General features: G+C 41.2%; 1 protein-coding gene across 2 annotated transcripts in view; it reads right to left on the reverse strand.

The window, feature by feature from the left end:
* Positions 1 to 19,310, reverse strand: part of peli1b (pellino E3 ubiquitin protein ligase 1b) — a 44,535-nt gene that overhangs the window by 24,798 nt on the left and 427 nt on the right. Inside the window, exon 1 of one of the 2 annotated variants that reach the window (XM_053509669.1) lies at positions 6,303 to 6,369. The exons of the other annotated variant lie outside the window; for it this stretch is intronic. Within the exon in view, the coding sequence (XP_053365644.1) occupies positions 6,303 to 6,344 (42 nt within the window). The 5' untranslated portion in view covers positions 6,345 to 6,369. Of the gene's footprint in view, positions 1 to 6,302; positions 6,370 to 19,310 lie in introns of those variants that run through there. 2 annotated transcript variants of the gene reach the window in all.

Below are 19,310 nucleotides of genomic sequence, written 5' to 3' on the forward strand. Positions count from 1 at the left end.
CACACACACACACACAAATCATTCTCACACCTTTTTCATAGCAGCTACAGTACTTAATAGCACCTTGCCTTAGACTTTTTTAACACTTAAACACACACACACACACACACACACACACACACACACACACACACAGACACACACATACACACAGAGATTTCCTCACACTTGCTTTCAAGGAACAGAAAGCCACATCACTCATGATTTACCAAAACACTGGGAAGGCATACAGGGTTACGGCCTCGCGTACTGACCGCAGCCAAACACGGACTTATCCTGTTTCGGAGGAGCTCGCTAAAGTACAGCACTCACTCCCGTTCTGATATAAATAAACCTGTTACCTGTGTTTCACTGACAGCTTTTCGCTCAGTGAATTTAAACAGAATATCCACCAAGTTATGCGATTCTTGTGACTGTGGAACTGTAGAGAAACTGATACATGATGGACTGCCACCTCACAAAGTCATTTTTTAAAAATACATTTTGAAGTCAGTGTGATGAGTCAGTCGGGGTCGAGTCGACCGTCCTGGACTTATGAACAGGAATTTAGAAACTTAGATGGCGATTCGATTTGCTTTGTGATTGTTAAAAAATTGTGTCACGATTTCAAACATATCCCGCTTCGATATCCACTTCAAAAAAAAAAAAAAATTATTTTGATAAAATTCTAAACAAACTTGGTAAATAATCTGCGATAAGGAACAGGAATCTTGCTGCACTTAACATATCATACCTTATAATTTTACACGTCTGATTGGAAAAAGAAAACGGATTGTCAGCTCAAAAGTTCCTATTCATCAATCCAGGATGGGCGACTCAACCCTACAGAAGAGCAAGTGGATGCTCACGGCATCAACGGCGCCAGAAAAGTACAGTGGCATGTCTTTAATCCACCGTACTAGTAGCAGTTTTAAAATTAACTAACACTTTTGCAGCTTGAACCAATCATAACGTATAAAATGACAAGTCTGAGCTCTGAGACTTCTGTTACCAAAAGAACTTAAACACAGGATTTGTATTTGTGCTGGAGAGAGTGAAGCCATGGCGTTTAGTCCTTTTCATCTGTGCTGCTGTCTTACCTCTTCGTCTGTACACCCTGCTTAAACAGATCTGCTTAAACAAGGCCTCTCAAGCCGCACCAACACAGACGAGCAACACAACGAACCAGCTGACACAAGTTTCGTGATGCTTCTGTGGCGATTCCGTGAATATGAACTCATGGCAGCATGGTGGCAAAATCTGCGTACACACACCCGCAGCTTGTTCTCGAGATCCTGAAATCAGGTCTAACAGCAGGTTAAAGCCAGATTAAAATGACAGACAAGGAGGGGGGAGGGGGGGGGTTCACCCTCACATCGGGATGCTTTCTAAACAGACGCACAGTGCCTCATTCAGAGTCCGCGCTAGAAACGATTTGAGGCGTCTGGTAGCAATCGAGAGCCTCCCAGACGAGAGAGATGAGGCTTTGTAACCCCCAGATGTCACACACAAGGGTGTTTCTGTCTCTCTTCTGGCTGGCCCAGAGAGCACCACAGTGTTTGTATGTATGCCCTCACCCTCTCACACACGCACATTACGTGACAGGACGTGATTCATTTGGCGGGCAACGGCAGGCAAGTCTGACAGGAAGACGCCAAAAAAAAACCTGTGACAGATAATGAAAATTCAACTTGTTAAGAAAGAACCAGACGCTTCACCCGCCACACTGGTGCATTAATTAGATGGCTTAAATGCTGTAAACATAAACATTAGCACGAGGAGTTTATCATTAGGCAAATATAAACCCGCCCCATGCTGCCTCTGGGTGTTTAATACCAACCGTGTCACTCATTACAGTATCGGAATCAGTATGATACATCGTTCGAAATGAGAAATCTGGTATCGGCGCATCCTCTTTAAATATACTCGCAGCACCGCTGCTGACGCGACCGCCCGAAAAACCAATTTAGAAAGCCGGCTACAGTAAAAAAAAAAATAATAATAATAAAAAAAAAAAAAGGGAAATGGGGTCTGAAACTTACACACATTAACCGAGATGCACATCTCAGAAACTGGAACAGGATCTCACTCGAGACCTCAAATAGACCCCAAAGAGGAATTTTAGCACTTTTATTTTTTTGCATAATTTAAAAGGTCATTAATGCAATCTAAAAAAAAATAAAAAAAAATAAAAAAAACTGGACGTACCCTTTACATTATGACTATAAAAGTAGTGTGTGGTAAAAGTGGACAGGAAATAAAAGGTCAAAAAACAAGTCATTGGGAAGATCTGTAGATGAAAATTGCTAGGTTAAGGGTTATCACGTGGAAGTGAAACTTACCGCACTTCACAGACTAATTTTTTTTAGCAATTTTATACATTTTATAAATGAGAAAGAACTGTAGGAGAAGCGTTCTACTGATGCAAAAATGAGCAGAGGCGTATGGATGAAGAAGTTTTCTGGTTTACACTTGATCATGTCAACCCGGGACACGTACAGTACGAGCATGTCGGGTAAATGCAAAAAATTTCTCTATTCTTAATTTATTACATCACTGTTGTAGCCAGAAAAGATGTAATAACTGAGACGTCGAGCTAAACGGTAAAATTCTCAAATAAATGCGAGTGCGTCTACACAATGGGCTCAGGTAAACACTTTTGATTGTCCAGACATTCGCGAGTTTGAATCCTGATGATGGGCGAGATGAGTGTGGTATCAATCACAGCAACATTAGTTAATTGTGGGCGTCTGTGCGCGTTCGTGCATGCATCGGACGGCAGACAGTGCCTTCCTCCCACAGACCGCACAATCAGGTACGTCAGATAGCATCTACTGAACATATCAGCGTGAAAACAAGAGACCTTGAAAACATGAGACCTTTCCTCCAGAGACGATGATGCGTTCACATGTTCACAGATGTAAGCTGTTCACTGTAAGCTGGCGACTCGTGATCAGATTGCTTGTGATGGATGTTTATTCCAGAAAGGATGGTAATTGAGATCGATCGATCTCTACACAAGTCTCGAGAACTAATTAACGTTTCCTGGAAAAACCAATGACCTCAGTTGGTTTGCGCTCCTCCCTGGAGCCTACAGAAGATCAGAAATACACCTCTTGCATGAACACAGAAGTAAAACAGACACTAAAGAAGTGAGTTTGTGTTTTAGCAAGAGATACACGTGCTACAAGACGTGTAGATATCCAACAGGACCAAGTATCCAGAAGGGACTAAAATGATCAGATGATCGCTGGGTTTATTGATCGGAAGGCGACTCTAAATCTGGAACTGGATAAAGCCTCGACTTGAAGAAGAAGAAGAAGAAACCAGTCCTCGGTTATCTGTGCGGTGATGCGTCAGGCTTAAACTCAAACTAAAACATTTTCAAACTGATAACAAACAAGGCTAGAGGAGTGAAATAAAACCAACGACACTTTGACACTTAATAAACGCACTGGGGGAAGAGTGTAGACTACTAAAATATAAAACATACAAGATATCAGAAAGCCAGAAGTGACTAAACTCTGATTGTGGTGTGACAGCTAACGTAGATCAAGTAGCCACACACACACACCTCTTACATACATGCATGTAAGATTCCAAGAAGGAGGAACTAAACGAGGAACTTGAAAAATTGCGGGCTCGAATCCTAGGCGTGCCTGAGATCCAATCTGGGATACGGTCAGTCTGATCTTGATAAGTCGCGCCTCCATATTAATGTCTGGATCTGATTAAGGCTACAAAAGGCAAAAAACTGATTTCTAATAAGCACCACAAAGAAGTCAGTGCAGTTTTTCAGAAACAGAAGAGAGAGGAGTGTGCGATCGAATTCACACAGGATCCAACCAAACACAGAAACACATGCATTTCTATCTGGAAAACTAATAGCTGTGCAATGTCAGGACAACCTGATCCGTTAATCCAAGCTGGGTCATTTAATACACAGTACTGTAGTAAAAAAAAAAAAAAATGAAAAAAATGAAAAAAAAAAAAAAATTCCTGAACTGAAATACGTTTCTCTTTTGCATGGATTTTAGCCAGAATTCCATAAGCGAGAACGTTCTACATTCCAGTCTACGGGAGCAGTTTTAACGTGACTCGACCCGGTGTTCACGAGAGGAACTGCAGAGCGAGCTTGTGAGCAGCGCGGCTAGTAAGGTTATCACAGCGGGGCGGTCGAGGTTAACGCTACATAAACGCCAAAGCGAAGCAAACCTTATCGGTTTATATATTTTTAATCGGTTAAATTCTTTATCAATTAATCGATTAAATGTTAATCATTAACGTCTTCGCAGCAACCCGAGACCTGCAACTATGACAAGTGAGCACATTTCACAAAGAAACTCAAACCAACGTGTCATCAAAACTCAAGAAACAACATAATGGGAGAAAGAAAAAAAAAATAGCACATTGTAATAGTTTTTTTTGCGTGTGGTTTCCATGAGTGTGTGCTTTTTTTTTTTTAAGGTTCCTTATTTCGATCTATCACGAGAGACGGAGTCTCATTCAGAGAAAATTAAAAACACAAACACGCCTACATATCAGCAAACCTATAACCTGTTTCCTGCAAAAAGACTCGAGTGATGGTTTTAAACAGGATGTTGAGAAAGACAAACACACGAGAGAGAAAAAAAACAAATACAAGACACTCCCCCCAACACACACACACCATCAATTCACAAGGTTTCCGTTCCAGTTAATCTTTACCTTAATTGCACTGCCTGGTCACTTCTCGGCCTATTTGCGAGCACATTCTTCTCAAAGGTCTAAACGCTAATGCTGTGGAGAGCTGCGTCTTAATCAGATCAGAGTCTACTTTTCCCACGTGCACAAGTTACTGTCTTTGAAAAAGCTCTATGTGTTGCTAGGCAGTTTAATCCCGCTGAGAGGAACGCCTATAATACTTAACTCTCTACTATCCTTAATTACTTTGTAGAGAAAGAAGAAATCAAACGAGAAAGAACAAGAAAATGTGGAGGTTTACCACCAGGAATCATGTCTTTGTTTTTATTTCATTCTCTAACAACCATTTGATACCAAATAATCTGAGACCGTAGGATTATCATTATTATTGTGCTTACATTGTCCTCTTTCTTCACCCACACATACACTTCACCGTTAGCAGATGCTTTAAGTTAGCCATCAACAAGCTTCTGCTAAAATCCTGGTAGGAGATTAAACCACTGATCCTCTAAAACAGGTTCTGTAGTGTTTAGTTAAATGTGTTGGTTTCCTGGTACAGACATTTCATTCCACATTGATGTAAAACTCAAATCACAGTGACGATGGTGTTCCAGCACCTTGATGGTTCCTGAGTTGTTCCTGACCATCAGAACCAATTTTTTCTTTCAGCTCGGGGGGGGTCAAAGTCTTGGATCTTCTTCCAGACTTTCTTCTTATACTTCCTACTAACCTTTACTTTTACACAATCATCTGAACTGATCTTGAAATGGTTTTAAGAGATGTTCCTCCTGCATCCTGCTTTTCACATCTGCACTGAGCTCCTTGGACGTGTGTTGGTTATTACTAACATGCTGTCAAATAAACACTTTTTTAATGTTGACATGGAGAAGCTTACAGGAAGTTATGTTAGAATAAGAGCGTTTTCACATTAGGTAGAGTGATTTGGAACGTCCCAGTAAAAGCAACTGCTATTTTATTTCAGAAAAAATTGCGCATTTTACCAGCAATCTTCTCCCGTGCTCAGGTACAACTGGATCCCATATCTGATTCGTTACCCAGGTATGCCGTTCTGTGCCCGAGATCACGTCTTTAAGCTGACTCGGGCACGGTTTCCGAGGCACAGAACAATTGCGTTCTCATTGATGATAAAAAAAAAAAGACTTTGAGGTCATGTGTTCTTGGAAATGATCCCGAGGCCCTGATGTTAAAACGTCCTAAATGAACAGACCAAATAGTCTCAAAAAAACAAAACGAGTTACTATTTGATTACCTAGTTTTATATTCATATTCTTTTATGTTTATCCTTTTATTCTATAAGTAGATAAGCACTGTCTTGTCCCATTAAAGACACACACTGTACAATTATTCATCCACCAAAAAAATACCAGCTCAAGATCATCTCAAGCGCAATAACACTTGCATCCTTCCATGATATTCATGCTCGTGATGCACGTCTGTAAACGTCTGACTGCTGCAGCGCGTGTTAGACCTCACTTACTTTTGCATACAGCATCCAATCCTGAACCTAGACTAGAATTTTTTTTTTTTTGCCTTTTAACTTGCCGCATGCTGCCAAGTCTGTGCAGCGGCATGACACAGAAATCTGCCACATCGCTATTTAAGTTTCACTTCCTGTTTACCTCCACCTTTGTGCTTGATTGGCATCTCGTTCTGAAAACCATCAACACTTCATGGCTTTTAAAAGTTTCAATCTGCGCTAGAAAGCAGTTCTGAGGAAGAAGAAGAAAAAAATAAATAAAGAGCCCTGGCTGTGCTAAAGTACGCGTCCGTTTTATATTCATTGGCTGCTTGATGGTGTATACTGTAAATAGGTACACACGGCCAGGCCGTAAGATATATACGCGTGTGTACAGTATGTTTTAGTTTAGGAGACTGTCTCCATATGTCTGTCTGTCTGTCAGTCAAGCTGTTCACCAAAAAAAAAATAATATTAAAATCTACCCACACTCCCTCCCTCCCTCCCTCCCTCCTCTTGTTTAGATCTGCTTTAATAACCTCAGGGAAAGATGGAGTGCATGTCACTGGTCTGCTCTCTGGACCTTATCTCGATCTCAGTCAGCTAGAAAAATAATCATATCAGAGAATTCCATATCTGTTCCACAATACCAGCAACAGACATAACAAAGATGATGATGGGGAGAGAGAGAGAGAGAGAGAGAGAGAGAGAGAGCGCGAGAGAGACAGAGAGAGAGAGAGAGAGAGAGAGGCTTTTATCAACTCTTTGAAGAAATCAGTGTTGCTTTGTCTCTCTTGTCTCGTCTCTTTCTTTCTCTCTCTCGGTGTGAGTGTGTATGTCCACGCTTATATGTGAACTGAGACCATAGACATTTTAAAGTGTGTAGTGGACACACTCACAGAGAAGCAAAAGTTTAAAACATTGCTTTCCCAGAAACCGACAATGACCTGTAAAGTAGACAATGACTTTGTGTGTTTGTGTGTGTGTGTGTGTGTGTGTGTGTTTATACAGGAAACAAGGGACCCTTGTGGTGTGTAAACAGAGAGAAAGACAGACAGAGACAGAGAGATGGATATATGGAGAGAAGTGAGGAGATAGATAAAACGATGAAGGATAGAGAGAGAGATAGAGATAGAGAGAGAGAGAGAAAGGCCAAAAAGAGAGGTAGGGAGGGACAGAGTTAAAGCAAGGCAGAGAAAGAGAGAGAGAGGAAAGGAAAGAGAGAAAAATAAAGATCAACATAGAGGAGCGATGGTAAAGGGAGAGAAAGAGACAAAAAGAAAGAGGGATGGAAATGTAGGAACGTTGAGAGACACACACACACACACACACACACACACACACACACACACACAGAGAGAGAGGACATGAAAGAGAGAAAGAGAGGTTGGGAGAAAGAGACAGAATGTAAGACGGAGAGGGGGAAAAGACAGCAAAATCGAAAAAAAAGAGAAAGTGTGTTGTAAGCAGAGAGCGAAAGGGAGAGGGAGAGAGAGACGGAGGCATGGGAAGAGTGGGAGAGACGAAGTGAAAGATGGCATTGGGAAAAGAAACAGGGGGAGAGAATGAAAGAGAGATAGTGTGAGACAGAGACAGGGAAACAGAGGATAAGAGAAGCCAAATGAGTGACTGGTGAGCTTCATACAGGAAGTGAGGTGGGGGAAACAGGAAGCAATCAAGTCCTCATGCTTAGGTTTCATTTTATCACGTCAGTGCCAGTAGGGTCAGAGCCAAAAACAACAAGTCTGCAGACTGTACGCATCTTTTACTGATCTTATCTTTCAACACGCGCCGCGCACACACACACACACACACACACACACACACCAGTTCTCATAAAGTTCTGCGTCAAGATGAGGAGCAAGACATAACAAATGATGCTATAGTACAAACTCACAAACGTCAGCCCCCATCTCTCTCAGACAGACACACACACACGTACACACACACACACACACGCACACACACACACGCACACACACACACGCACACACACAGTCAGATGTACGGGAAATGAATAACGCAGTAATACACTTGAGCTGATATCAGGTCTGTGCTGATCTGTGATATGAAGCACCTAACAGGAAGTGGTTAAGAACAGCAGAGTCACATATCGACACACACACCGCTCCTGAGAAATCGACATGGACTCGATGAAATTCACGGAACAACAGGAGGGACTGCTGGAGAGAGAGAGTTGCGTGGAGTTGCGTGTTCTGCAGAGATAACCGAAGCACTCAGGAAGGCACGTGTGCTCGAGTCGTGCTAACGTTAAATCTTCTCCCCCTCCGTCTCCCAGTTCCACAGAGAATACACACACACACACACACACACGACTGCTGCTCCGCCTGATCCCGGTTTCCACTCGCAAAATCGCTGCCTGTCGCTCCTGGCGGCATCAGAAAAGCCATCGCAGCGTTTTTAAAGCGATTTTTTTTTCACATTTCTTTTTTAACTTATTTTTAGCTTGTCATGTGTTCTGTCAGGAACTGTGCATGTCTGGAAAAAAACTAATACAAGCTGTGCTTATTTACTACACTGGAAAGATTTTTTAAAAATTATTATTATTTCCATAAGTCCAATTTGCATTCCGATAAATCTTCCTGGATCGTTGAGTTTAGAGACAAAGTTCATGTGGTGCTATAAATCACATTACTGTAGTCTGTCCGTTCACACCGAGTCATACAGTTAACTCCATCGTGTGATTAAATGAATTTTAACTCGAAACTATGGATCCATGAGTCGTTTTTTCTGATTTGCAACTTTTAATTAGTTTGGGGCAACTTACAAATGTTAAAGAAGTTAAAAGGTGAGGAGTAACTGGGTACTTGTACTCCGTTACTGTATTTCGGTAAAAAAAAATTCATGTATCTGTCCTGTTCTTGAATAGTTTGGTTAGGAGATACCTTTTACTTTTACTCCACTCAAATATCTGTACTTTTACTTCACTACATTTCTGCATGGTGTTGCGTTACCCTATGACATTTGTGAGTATTATTTGAAGCGTGAATTTCGCCACCTGCTGACTGACGGTCCTTAGAGACTCGTAATAAAGGACCAGGTATTCAAAATCAGATGGGGAGCTGGTTGCAGACAGCAACGAAAAACAGCATGGAAGCAGAGAGAGATTTACAAATACAAATTCATACTTGAAGTACACAAGTAAATGATGAACTTCAACTTATATTTAAGTAATATTTGCTCTAAAGCATTTCAGCTTTTACCCAAGTATAGGATATGAGTATTTTGCCCACCTCTGGATAAAACTGAAAGTTGAAAATGTACCAGAGCTTCGACACCACAATAAAATAGAAACCACTTCCATGTTCCATGGTCAACAATCCTCATATTTTGTGAGAGTATTGCTTATTTTTCTGTTGCGTTTAGAGGTGGTTATTGGTTAGTAATAATACTGCCACCTACTGGACTGGAGTGTGGAGAGGAAGAATCGCGGTCAAAGAAAAAAAATATAGCTTTGTACGAGATGTGACATTTAAACAATCAACAACACAAGTTAGACAGAATTTATGTTACAAAAAATAATTAAAAAAAATAAATTTTATATTTATATATGACAAAAAAATACAATATATATATATATGACAAAATATCCATAAATTAGAGCTCTAGAGTGTATTCCAGTGAAATGGTGAAATGTATATGTTATAGAGTCGTACTGCCCGGCCCTAAGTGAAAGTTTCCAGTCATGAACAGCTGCAGGCCAAAACTTAATATGCAAATTATTTAAGATCACAAAGACAGATTTCTGCTTGCACAAAGATCCCAAAGCTTTTTGTCTTCTCCTCACTAAGGTAACACTGAGAAAAGAGTTAAAATAATCTAGTTTATCTAAATTTTAAACTTTAGACGATATATTTTTTTTTGCGCAGATTTTATTGAAATGTTCACAGCTATGGATATAATCAGTACTTATCTCTAAAACACCCCCAGATATATATTAGCCAAAACAACTGCACCTAGATTTATTATGTTTTAGACATTTAGTGTGTTATGGTTGCGTACAACTTTCAGACTACAAAGACTGTACAAAAAAAAAAAGAAAAGAAAAAAATCTAATAAGTTCCTTCACCAGATTTTAATGGCATTTAAAAAAAATGGTGCAAAGAAAATGCTGTAATCATGCTGCAATCCGTGCTTGGGAAATAATCAGGATATTAAAAAACCTGCGCGTGTGGGGCGGGAATGCAAATCGTGAAAGGAGCAGAAACATCATCATCCTCGGGGTTGCCAGATTGGCTAGACTGCGTTGTGTCTCGTTTCTTTTGATCGGCTCTCTGTGAACCGGCCTCGATACGAAGCGAATTTAAACACACGAACTACAGCCCCGGCCTGGGAATAGACAGTTCCCTCATGATTTAAAGCGAGACATGCATTCCAACAATTCCTGCTGGTTATGTTTCTAACGCATACATTTACTAACACACACACTGCAGCGATGAGTAATCCGAGTAGTCTGAGTAATATGAGTAAAGACTCCCGCTAAAGTCAGCGCAGGTAAAAAGCAGGCACCAACCCCGGAGATGCTTATCTTATAAACCAATCTGAATAAGCTTAACGGTCCTACCACACACACACACACACACACACACCTAAAACCATGTAAGATAAGGCTGAGATGACAATATTACACAGAGGTGAAAACCACAAGGACACGCACATTCGCTCTCTCTCTCACTCTCTCTCTCTCACTTTAAAACCTCATGTCAAAGGTCTTAATTATAGAAGCAGAAGAGCTGTAAACCCACTACAGTTGCTGAAATAAGATGAACAGACATGGACAGTGAGATATATTCATATAAACATGTACAAAAACAGATAAACAACAGCACAACTGCATTTATATACAGCAGGCCTCTGTAGGTGAGAACAACCTGTTCGAAACACAGAGGCGTACATTGACACCTGCTTGTCACTTCTGCAGAAACTTCACACGCGCTTTCTCTCTCTCTCTCTCTCTCTCTCTCTCTCTCTCTCATACACAGTCCATCATCGGCTAATCAGAAAGCGACAATAAAACAACAGGCATCACAATCGGCGCAAACTGGCTTCTGCCCCAGGAAAGGAAAGTCATTAAGCCATACAAAGGGAACGAAACAATGCAAATGGGAACGGTGCTGTTTATGAAGAGAAGGGGGAAAAAGAAGAAAGAAAAAAAAAAGGCCAGTAAAATAAAAAAGAGGCGAGAGAAACAGAACAGCTGCCATTATTTAAACACCAGACACCAAATAAGGATTGTGATCAAACCGAAAGCAGGGTTTCTCACACATTACACCATCTGTAGTGTGTACAGCTGCAGCACAGGCACAAGAAAAAACCCCACAATTTCCCTGTAAAGGAGCAAAATGCAATAAGAGTGCGTGATAATCAACTGACAAAAAGATCAAGGTGAGTGAAGACGATTGTGACATGTGCTGAGCCGGTCCACGATGATGTCATGCTTACACGAAGATGATCCGTGAGACTTTCCATTGGCTGGTGCTTCAGTTCATCCCGTAAGTGTTCGGTGCAGGACCCTCGAGTTCTTCTTGTCCAACCCTAACACACCGTGCCTTCATGGAGATGCTTTACACAATGGGGCACTGTCATGCTAGAACAGGTTTGAAATGGTTTATTACGTCCACGAGGTTTTCTGAATGCCAGAATCACAGTGTCTCCTGTACTACATGCACACTCTCCTCTGTTGTCTCAAACGATACAGGGAAGTGTAGCTAAAGTTAAGCTTATGGTTAGGCCATGCAGTATATCACAAACAACAGAATCGTGTTATGGATAGATGCTTTAAAATATCACTCGGTTCTCTGTGAGGAAATATGTCTTGAGACTTTTGGACGAACCACGATGTGTTGGTGGTTTTTCCATCTTTGGTGCAAATTCCTAACCAGCATTTTGGGTGCGATTTACTCTGATTGAAGCACTTGTTTGTTTTGGCTGTTGCTCATCGTCCCGAGTACTTGGCTTATGTTACTCACACTATAAAACCTGCTGTCTCAAGAAAAGACAAGTAGAGCGGCTTTAAAACTGCTTTTCCATCAGACGGTGCAAAACACTACAGGTGATTTATTTTCCTTCGCATTTGCCATCAGTAGATGATCTAAGACAATCCAGCGATACACCGTTTATGGAACTGTAACAGAGCATGTGCAGTCAAAAGTATGTGGACACCGGACTGATGAACATCTCGTTTCAAAACCACGGGCACCGATATGGAATTAGCTCCCGTTCCGAGGAAGGCTTTCCATTAGGTTGTGGAGCGTGGCTGTGGGGATTTGTGTTCTTTCAGCTGCAAAAGCATTAGTGAGGTCTGGAACTTGTACCACGATATCGAAGGAGGATCTAGTTCCAGTTCATCCCAATGGTTTTCTGTGAGATTAATGTCAGGGATCTGTGCAGGACGCAAAGTTTTTCCGCTCAACCGTTGGGTCTTCAAGCAGCTCATTTTGCGAATAGGCACGGCGTCGTGCTGGAACCCGATCTGAGCCTCTTAGCTCTTAGTTAAGTAAAGAGAAGTTCTCATTCTATCTCGGGTAAAAGACAATCCATACAAGTGCGTGCTTCAGACTTTTTGGCAATTGCAGGAACCACCACGTATTTAAATATGATCGGGTGTCCGCACACTTCTGGCTATACTGTGGGATCTTCATCAACGCTTATCTTTTTGAGTAAGTTTTATTTTGCAGAGTAATATTAATGTGGACTGTTCCTGAGCTTACTTGAAGTGACCTGGGTAAGCATACATAGTAAAAAATTTTTTTTTAAAAAGGCAGAAAAAAAAAAACCCTGCCACAATAAGGACAGGCGTAGATGAGTGGTTAAGATGTTGGACTACTGAACAGAAGGTCCCACGTTCAAACCCCAGCATCACCGAGGTGCCACTGTAGGGCCCCTGAGCAAGGCCCTTAACTGCTTAGATGTATAATGAGAGAAGAAACGGAAGCCCACTCTGGATATGGGCGTCTACCAAATGCCAAGAATGTAAATGTAAACTATGTAGAACATATTATGAGGTTTATGATGTAAACCTCAACCACAGCATACAAAACCAGTTAAGTTATTGCCGCAGTTAAAACAAATCAGATTGTTAGCTCGATACGGCTGGGAATCAGCAGGGAGCAACCGATACGATATCACGACACCTAGAGCCCGATTAGATTTTTATTCCGATTACTGTATGTTAATATCATGACTTATATATATATATATATATATATATATATATATATATATATATATATATTTTTTTTTTTTTTTCTGATTATGTTACAGAACAGATTCTAACAAATGTGACATTTAAAGCGAGAAGGCTCAGAAAAGCCTGGATTTGTCAGAACTGTGTATAATAATACGTTTCACAATGTGAAGGGTTTTCCCAGGCCGCTACACTAACATGTAAAGACAGAGATTGTACTTTCATTGCTCTTGGTTTTTCCAACCACACTTTTCCCTTGGCTGAAAAAAAAAAAAAATCTAATCTAACAGTAAATCTTGTGTACTTCATGTTACACGGCATACGAAGAAACAAGAAAAAGCAAGTCTGATACTGTTTGTAAAATGATTTAACCGGCACAAGGCGCTATCTCACATGGACTGTCCTGTTATTTATGTTATGTTGGCGCACGGTGTTCGCTCGGTGAGATTTTGGCTGCGTGTCAAATCTAATCGATGACCCCTTCATAGCACTCAACTTAAAACTACTTTGGCGGCGAGCCAGTTCACACACCACGCACGTGACAATAAACAAGAGTTCGAGCGAACCTTGTCTGTTGAGGAAAAGGAGAAGAGGCGGTGTGCTTACATGCTGCTTCCGTTTTGGCTTTCATGTCCTGTGGCGTGTGACTGTGCAGTGCACTCGCTGCGATACTGCTGATTAGGATCCGAGCTCAGAGAGCAGAGGAAACGCCGTTGTGTATAACCGCTACTGTGTTAACGCTCGCTGATCCTTAGTCTAAACTTTTAGATCCGTTTCCAAAGAGATGGACAGGGTGATAAAATTCTGAAGACGAGAAATGGCACAGAGGAGGTCACCTGAAATCGTGAATACTTCTCTGATTAAGATGTTTAGCTTTTTAGGCTCCGTAATTACGGGCGCAGACAGCCAGATTCATTTGACCTGCCCTTCCTCGGGTATTAAGACGACGAGTCGGCTGATTAACTCTGCCTGTCTGGATTTATACGTGATACCCGCTTTCTGTGCCAACACTGACACCGAGTCAATTAAGTTGATGAGCCAGAAACTGCTGTGTCCTTTAACACAGAAACAATCACCAAGCTGTTTGAAATGACCTTAAACAAACCCAACACACGGTACTCAGAATATATAAGGGACTCTCAATAATAGCACTCACTGCTAATTTTGTTTTAAAAAGTGGTGTAATTGTGGATAAAGGTACCATATTTTACTACGTCTTTAAGATCCCGCAAGTTTAAGAGCTGGTGTTAATACTTTAGCTGAAATTCTCCATAATTAATGCTTTTTTTTTTCTATACATAAAACTCCCTTTATATTACACCTCCTCCAAATGCACTGTTTCAGTGTCTATGTAAATGAGGCCAAACCTACCAAAGAACAGCAGAGCTGAGCAACAAGCTGAAGGAGGGGATCTTCCTATATGAGGTCAGAAAAGGAGGAGAAAACTAACTAAACCTAATACATCCAGGTGCAGCCACTGAACTAACTCGCTTACGTCTTCTTCATAAGCACAAGTCCAACAGTATGCAATCCTGAACACGCTGTATCCCCAGCTGAAAACAGCTGTTTTCTGGCTAAACGACCTCCACACATACACTTTGTTATAATTATTTATTTCTGAATTCCTGGTAATGCGGATCAGGTGTAGGAATTTTAGAAATTCATGAAAGAATTCTTTAGAAAGAATTTTATGTGTGTCTTATGGAAAATTAACAACATCCAAACTGATCCACAGTGAACAAAGTTCTTTAAAATAATCCCCTTTTTATGTTAAGAACAAAAACAAGGCTACCAGATGTTCAAAATGTACTCTCGTCCTCTTATTTCCCTTCACTACTTTATTCACTTTCCCTTTTTCCTCTTTCCCCTCCTCCCACCTCTCCTGGTGTTTCCTTCTGTCTCAGTTTCCCTTTTCAGTATTTTCTATCATCGTTTCTTTTTCCCTTGACCCTGTCCTGACGTTCCTTCTCCAATTCTTCTCCCCTCTGTCTGTACGTTCTCTCACTTTCATGATTTTTGTGTCCACTATCACTTCTGCTCCATCATCTCTCAATTTCTCCTCAGTGAGCCAATCCTGTTACTCCTGCCCTTCTGTTCTTATGATCTATGTCCATCTGTTTCTCTATTCCCCTTTTTCTCTGATGCCCTTTTCTCTTTCCTTTGCACTTTTTCTCTTTGTACTGGTACTTCCTTTATTCTGCCCTTGGACCCACGTCACCCTCTGCAACCTCTACTTTGCCTTATGACTTCTTAACCCTGTCTCCTTTGCCATTCTCTCTTCTCTCAAATTCTCTTCCTCTCCTCAGAGTGCAATTCCTATCCTTGCCTCTATACTGTTCTTATATTCACTTCACTCTACAAAATATTAAAATGATATTAAGTAGAAATATCGAAATGGTTGTTTCAGACCTGCCAAAGTCTAAAAGATCCAACAAGGGAATGAAAATATATGGCTAAACACCCGTCTTCTTTTATTCCTCTGATGGAAATGACAGATGAGTTCATCAGCATATGAATTGGGAATGGATTGACAGCTGTGCTTGTGGTTTGAGGTTTGGGGAAGAGCAAGATTTCTCAAAAAACAAAGAAAGAAAAAATGTTTATATCAGTAAGGAAAATGTTTATATCAATACCATATTCTTAGGCAATCCCTACACATCATCCACACTTGTCTGTTGACGTTAAGTATGAATAATTGAAGCCAAGCTTTACACAATGCAGACGGCAAGGGGTCGAGGGGAGGGTTAACTTTAGGAGCGGGTCGACAAAAGCAGTACAGACCGTCGTGTCAACACAGAACAAAAGCACCCATTCGCCGGGCCAGATGCCGGGCCTGGAGACTGGATCTGCCTATGCAAATCACCCGAGGCCACTCGATTCAACAGAACAATGGTCCAACACAAGCAAGCCATATTTAATGCAAATAGCAATAAGCCAAATCAAATAGCAATCTCTGAAATGCGTCACTGCTACTTCGCTTCATAATATTATAATAATAACAACATAATAACAGTCATTGTTCTAGGCCAGTTCAACAGGTCTGCACCAGGAAACAAGGCTGAACTCCAAATCTGTGCACAGAAGAAAAAGAAAAAATAATGAAGGTTTTACACAAACTTGGAAAACCATGAAACTCCACAGTTTTCAAACAGAAGGGAACAAATGACCAATTTGTCACTGCTGGCTGCTCTGATTATGTGCTTCATGCCAAGTTCATTCTAGGAAGGAATTTTTGTTTTTTTTAAATCTATGATGTCACAACTTTCAAAAAAGCCTCAAAACCTTCAGCAGGGATGTCCAAGCATTGTGACAAGAGCATCCACCAGCCCAAACTCCTTCAAATGACCAATCCATATTAAACACTGACATGCTCGTTATCATCATTAAAGGATAAGTCTAAGATTGTAAAACAATTACATTTTTTATTGTCAAACTAATTAAAATAAATTTATCCTCACAGTCTGCTAGTACTGTGGGCTGAAAAAAGGAAAACATTAAATAAATCCAGTGTTTGTACTGGCTTTATAAACAGTAAACAGGTTGGCACAAATTGCCTCAGGCACAAAACACCATTCCAGCCATTCAGTAACAAGGCGTGTTTATTCTCAATTATGCACTATGTTAATATTAATTAGCTAGCCTAGTTTTTAAGTGGCTGCGCCTTGGCAATCTGTGTCCACGAATTTGTGAGAGTGCTGTAATGACGACTGGGAAAAAGCTATGACTAAATTAGGGGAGAAAACCGGAAAAATCAGGAGGTGAAAAAATGGTCTAAAATCAATCTCACAAAGGATGTTTTGTAAACGTCGTGCCCTGTTTTCAGTAAGGTTCTCGCTTTTCCTACGTCACTCATAATGCTATTTAAACAGCTTTCCTTGAACTTTCCCTCTAATTATGCCATTAAGGACCATAGCACTCAGCATTTCCTGGATCTTTACAGGAAGAACTACAGGAGCCGAGTCATATCCGTCCGCGCAACTTTGCTATTTGCTTTAGAGCTTCATGAATTCTTGTTTTGTCTGTCTGAATTCTTGTTTTTCCTTTGTCTGACATCTAGTGCTAGATCTAAATTAGTTCTCTTATTACATTAAAGGTTCACAGAAGTGAAAAAAAGAGGCTTGCTTGTCTGTCAGAGTTAAACTACATATCTTGATTGTTATCTGTTCGTCTTCGAGAGAATTTCACCTATTATTTACCTAGAGGGTACTTCTGAGCGCATGCAGATCCTGACGCCTGCATGGTATCATCATTACCTGCAAATGGAGTGTGCGGTTAATTTCGGGAGCCCTTACTTCTACCTGTTGTATGCGACACCGATGTAGATGCATCAAAGTCTGATGCCGGGTTTCGGTAGCTATGAGCTTGGGCTGTCATACATGTTTCCGCTACAGTTATAACATCTGTAATTAAGCTCGTATAATAAAATGTTGATGATGACACAGATTACTGTTACATAACAGTATGATGTAAAATTTGACGGAACGCGCCGAGTTTTGGAGTAGGCGGCGTCCCCGGCGAATTTGGGAGTAGGCGGCGTCCCCGCCGAATTTGAAAGTAGGCGGCGTCCCCGCCGAATTTGGGAGTAGGCGGCGTCCCCGCCGAATTTGGGAGTAGGCGGCGTCCCCGCCGAATTTGGGAGTAGGCGGCGTCCCCGCCGAATTTGGGAGTAGGCGGCGTCCCCGCCGAATTTGGGAGTAGGCGGCGTCCCGCCGAATTTGGGAGTAGGTGGTCAGTCGCCGCTAAATTTAAAAGTGGGTGGCGTTGCCGGTGAATTTTAGCGGCTGGCTGCGTCCCCGCCAAGTTTAACAATGGCGAAAACATGATTCTCCTGTGAACGCCGCCTACTTCTAAATTAGGCGGGGACGCCACCTACTCCCAAATGCACTGCTGACCGTTAAAATTTAGCGAGGATGCTGCTGACCGTTAAAATTTAGCGAGGACGCTGCTGACCGTTAAAATTTAGCGAGGACGCTGCTGACCGTTAAAATTTAGCGAGGACACTCCTAATTATTAAAATTTTGCGAGGACGCTCCCTACTCTTAAATTCAGTGAGGACGCTGCATACTTTTAAATTCGGTGAGGACGCTGCATACTCTTAAATTCGGTGAGGACGCCGCCTACTCCTAAATTCGGCGGGGACGCTGCCTACTCCCAAATTCACTGGCGCACTGCTGACCGTTAAAATTTAGCGAGGACGCTACTGACCGTTAAAATTTAGCGAGGACGCTACTGACCGTTTAAATTTAGCGAGGACACTCCTGACTATTAAAATTTTGCGAGGACCCCCCCTACTCTTAAATTCGGTGAGGACGCCGCCTACAATTAAATTCTCAGACGGCGCTGCCTTCTCCTAAATTCTCTGAGGACGCTGCCTACTGTTGAACACGGTGAGAAACAACTGGGACATGCTCACAATATGACAGTATGTATCGCAGTATGACGTGACGTTTGCACCAGATGGCCTTCCTGATGCAACCGCCCCAGATTATTCAGGCTTGGGAGCAAAACTGCATCCAGTGGCTGGGACTTAGACATTGGGTGGGAATTGAACCCGGGCAATCCGCATGCATATTCATACACGGTATATAAACATCACTATAGCAGTGACCCAAAAATAAATACACCATCATGGATATTTCAGTATAAACACATTGGGTATACATTAATACTGGAACTCGACAGTGTGTTAGACATTACTAGTTTATTGATTTCTTTATTTTTTTTTTTGTAAAAGAAGGGATGCCACAATGCCTTTGTGTAGTCTCTGTGGCATCCCCTCTTTATTATATATGCTATTGTACAGTATATTCATTATGTACACACAGAATGACAATGAAAGGAAAGTTTTTAATTGGAAACAAAGCATAAGCATAAATTAGCACACCATAAGATGCAAATAGGGCCAATTTATTAGCAGAAATAATTTTACTGAAATTTAAATAGAATTATTTTAAAACTAAATGG

The sequence above is a fragment of the Clarias gariepinus genome, chromosome 13, assembly GCF_024256425.1.
Source record: "Clarias gariepinus isolate MV-2021 ecotype Netherlands chromosome 13, CGAR_prim_01v2, whole genome shotgun sequence".
In the NCBI taxonomy this organism is placed as follows: domain Eukaryota; kingdom Metazoa; phylum Chordata; class Actinopteri; order Siluriformes; family Clariidae; genus Clarias; species Clarias gariepinus.